Consider the following 3799-nt stretch of genomic DNA (forward strand, 5'->3'; position numbering starts at 1 on the left):
CAGGGAGTTCTGCTGAAGGGTTCCCTGCTGGGCCTGCAGCCGGGCCTGCGCTCAGGGTCTGTTCAGGATCCCGCGTCCCCGGTCATCTCACTCACTCGCTGGGCCTGCGTTCTGGGTCGATTCAGGATTCCGCGGCCTGGGTCGTCTCACTCACTCCCCGGGCCTGCGCTCTGGCTCTGTTCAGGATCCCTCGGCCTCTGTGGTCTCACTCATTCTCGGGGCCTGCGCTCTGGGTCTGTTCAGGATCCCACGGCCGGGTAGTCTCACTCACTGGCCGGGCCTGCGCTCTGGGTTCTCCGGGCCTCCGCTCTGGGTCTGTTCAGGATCCCGTGGCCCCCAGGTCGTCTCACTCACTCCCCAAATTCATTTTCATTAAAGGCTCAATCCATATTATTAAAGAGTTAAAGACATCATGAGTGCACAGTTCATAATAGCTAAATCTTGGAAGCAATCTACATGTATATCAACTGTAGAATGGATAAAGAAAATTACATATGTATATATATTTTTAAGGTATGATATGTTTGTGTATATACATTTTGGAATATATTTATGAGTATATATTTTGGAGTAAGCAAATCAGGCTGGTAAGTGTATTTTATCACTTCACTAACATACTTTTCTTTGTGATAATTTGAAATCTATTCTTTCTGAAGTTTTGATTTACACAATATATTATTAACCATAGTCAAGATGTAATATGATAGACCAAAAGAAATTATTCTCCCTGATTCACTGGAAATTTGTTTTCTTTGACTAACATCTATCTCCCCTTTCCAATTCCATTCCTGCCTCAAAATTCTGTCTTAATATAAAAGATACAGTAATTTCAAGAAAACACAGAAACTCGATGTACCAAGACAAAGAAAATAAAATAAAACATGTATAACTTAAATGGACAAAATCAAATGAGTAGCTCAAATATGAGCAGACTTTATCTAACTGTTTTTGAGACAGAGTCCCACTATGCACTTATGTACTTAATGTAGCCCAGGTGGCCTCCCACTTACAATGATTCTCCTCCTTACTCTCCCCAGTACTAGGATTCAAAGTGTCACTACAATGCACAGCTCTAATTTATTTCTGATCCCTGGAGGAAAAATAACTGTTGTCTTAATTTCTGCCATTAAATTTGAGATCAAGGAATTTTCAATTCAATTTATTTTTGAATTGCTTAAAATTAATGGGATAAAAATAAGACCTATAAGGCATTGCAAGATCTCTAGTCTAACATACTTCAGAAGAGGCTTTCTGAAGCAAGGATGGAAGTACTCACAGATTGTTGGAAAAAAATCCTGGCTGGTCATGAAGCAATTACATGGAATTGTTACATAAAAAAGGAACTTACGTGCAAGTAAGTATAAGGAGAACAAGACTAAAGAAGTAAAAAAGCAGACTCACATTACCTCTCATTTTTTAATCCAAGACAAACGAAGGGCTGGCATAACTATGACATTGACTACCTGACATTTCAAGAACACTTTCATTACAAGTATCAAAGAGAGGCATTAACATTATTAGTATATCAGAATATTATCAGGAATTGCTGCTCATTTTACTATAATCCTACTTAATTTTGATGAGGCATACAAGAACATTTTTTACCACATAGATTTTATTTTACTTCAATTCTGATGAGGAAAAAGATATAAAATCATCAAGTGATATTAAGCACCAATCCTCATATAACAGAAAAGCACATATTTTAAGATGCCGATTGCAAAATACTAGAGCATTATATTTAAGTTGTCTTAATTAACTAAATTATACCAACTCCTCAAAGAAATACACACTATCAGTCAAGTATAGGACAGTGATAAGATGGAGATGATGATGATAATAATAATGATAATAATAATAATTGCTTGCTTACTTTTATTGAGCGATTAGTATTGTCCATTACTAAGTAAGCACTTTTCATGTGTAACTCTCTTCAAAACTCACCAAGACCTTAAAAAGTAGTACCATACTAGCTTATTTGTAACATAAAAAGCACTAAGGATAAGAGAATGTATTTCAGTAACTTCTCTAAATCACTTACCCACATTAGACAAAGCCAGAAAAATATTTCATTTTGGTCTGAATGCAAAACTTATGTCTTTTGATATTAAGAGGAATACAGGCTTACTTCCTATGCATTACGCTTTTCTGAACAAAATACACTAGATGAGAAATATAACACATGAATAATGTGGGTATGTAGTAAACTATTATGGTTGTTAAAAATCAGGGGTACAGTGAGGTTAGACACAAAAATTACCTTAGGATGTCTGAGGAGAAAGTTGGTAGCTTCCTCAAAATAGTCTAAATCTACTGTTTCCAGTTGGGCAGGGAGGTCATCATAGGCCCAATAAGCCAAGGCCAAGGAGGCAAAGCCATGACTAGCCAGAAGACTGGCCCGGAACTCAAGCAGTCCACCAGTACTACCAAACAAATCAATGACTCCAGGGAAACGGCCCTCTCCTGAAAAAGGACAATACAAAAGTGGAATCATATGTGAAGGGACAGTAAAGAAAATGTAATAAAAATTTGGCAACAGCACAAATTAAGATAATTAGATTTAACATATAAATTTTCAAATACAGGCCCAAATTTTTGGCCTCATACATGGGCCAGAACAAGGCCTAATTGATAGGAGATACAACACAACATCTAAAAGTTTTAATGGAAAATACTATCAATAACGTGCTAATCTCCACAGAAAAGTATTATGGGATTCATTTCTATATCTTAAAGAAAGGCATAAAAATTGAACTAGAAATTCTTCAACAGTAAAAGATACACAAGTGAGATCCAGAAAATCTATGAAGATATATCAAAACTGATGAGAGAGTGCCTACAAAGAGCTGGGATATGGCTTTCATGAAATCAAGAAGTGAATACTACATTAGCCAGAGTTTGATGCAAATGAATTTAACACAAGTCCAAACTATTGAAATCCAGTGGTTCAGGAACTCCATTATAAATTTTATATGTAGTCATGATTAGACAATGTAAAACTTCACTTAGAAATATTATCATGTGCTTGTTCTGATCCAAAATAAACATTTCTCTGAGAAAAGAAAGTTGGGAATATATATTAGGCACATTCCAGATAAATTTGTAGAGCAATGAGTCATTTGAAAAAGAAAAACACATATTAACAATAAGCAGTCATTCTACTCACCTGGAGGTAGAAAGAGAGCTCCCCGGAGGCGGCCTTCCCTCACCTGAATCCTTTGGACACCAGGTGCCACATACCACCTTTCCAAAGTCAGGCTGGCCAATGGAGCACTGGGAGATACATATTTTACTGGAAAATATGGCTCACAGAGTTTTAATTGGACCTGGAGTGGTCTAGTCATCACCTCTTTTTTAATAAGTCTTGATAACATCTTTTCAGGCTTCAAGGACCAGAAGAGCCCCATGGGATGGACTCCCACATAGTCACCTCCAAGGGAAGCATCTCGCTTCAAGTCTACCTCACCAGCTTCATTGGCCTTATAACAGGCCTCAGAAAAGTACATCAAATCCTTTTCATCTTTCACTGATGCCTGGAGACACACCACCTGGAAAGGGCTCAAGCCTGTAACTCGGATATGCACAGGCTCATCAACAAGTGCACTCAGAGGAGTGGCTGTGAGCTGAACCATTCTGCAGTGTGGAACGTTGGTCCAGTCTTCAGAAGGTCTACCAGTAACACCTAGATAGAAAAATAGGGGGTAAAGAAATAAGGTAGCAGATGAATGGTGAGAGAGACCAGAAATCAGGCCTCTAAGGATTTACTTTTTATTTTTAACTTCTTTTTTCTTTTTTTTTT

At 37.7% G+C, this 3799-nt stretch overlaps 1 protein-coding gene across 1 annotated transcript in view; it reads right to left on the bottom strand.

The window, feature by feature from the left end:
* The window catches only part of Baat (bile acid-CoA:amino acid N-acyltransferase), a 16188-nt gene that overhangs the window by 6716 nt on the left and 5673 nt on the right, over window positions 1-3799 (bottom strand). Inside the window, exons 2-3 of the mRNA XM_004638090.2 lie at window positions 3167-3682; window positions 2261-2463 (exon numbers count right to left, since the gene is read on the bottom strand). Of these exons, the coding sequence (XP_004638147.1) occupies window positions 2261-2463; window positions 3167-3632 (669 nt within the window). The 5' untranslated portion in view covers window positions 3633-3682. The remainder of the gene's footprint in view (window positions 1-2260; window positions 2464-3166; window positions 3683-3799) is intronic.

This window comes from Octodon degus, unplaced genomic scaffold, assembly GCF_000260255.1.
Source record: "Octodon degus isolate 3935 unplaced genomic scaffold, OctDeg1.0 scaffold00094, whole genome shotgun sequence".
In the NCBI taxonomy this organism is placed as follows: Eukaryota; Metazoa; Chordata; class Mammalia; order Rodentia; family Octodontidae; genus Octodon; species Octodon degus.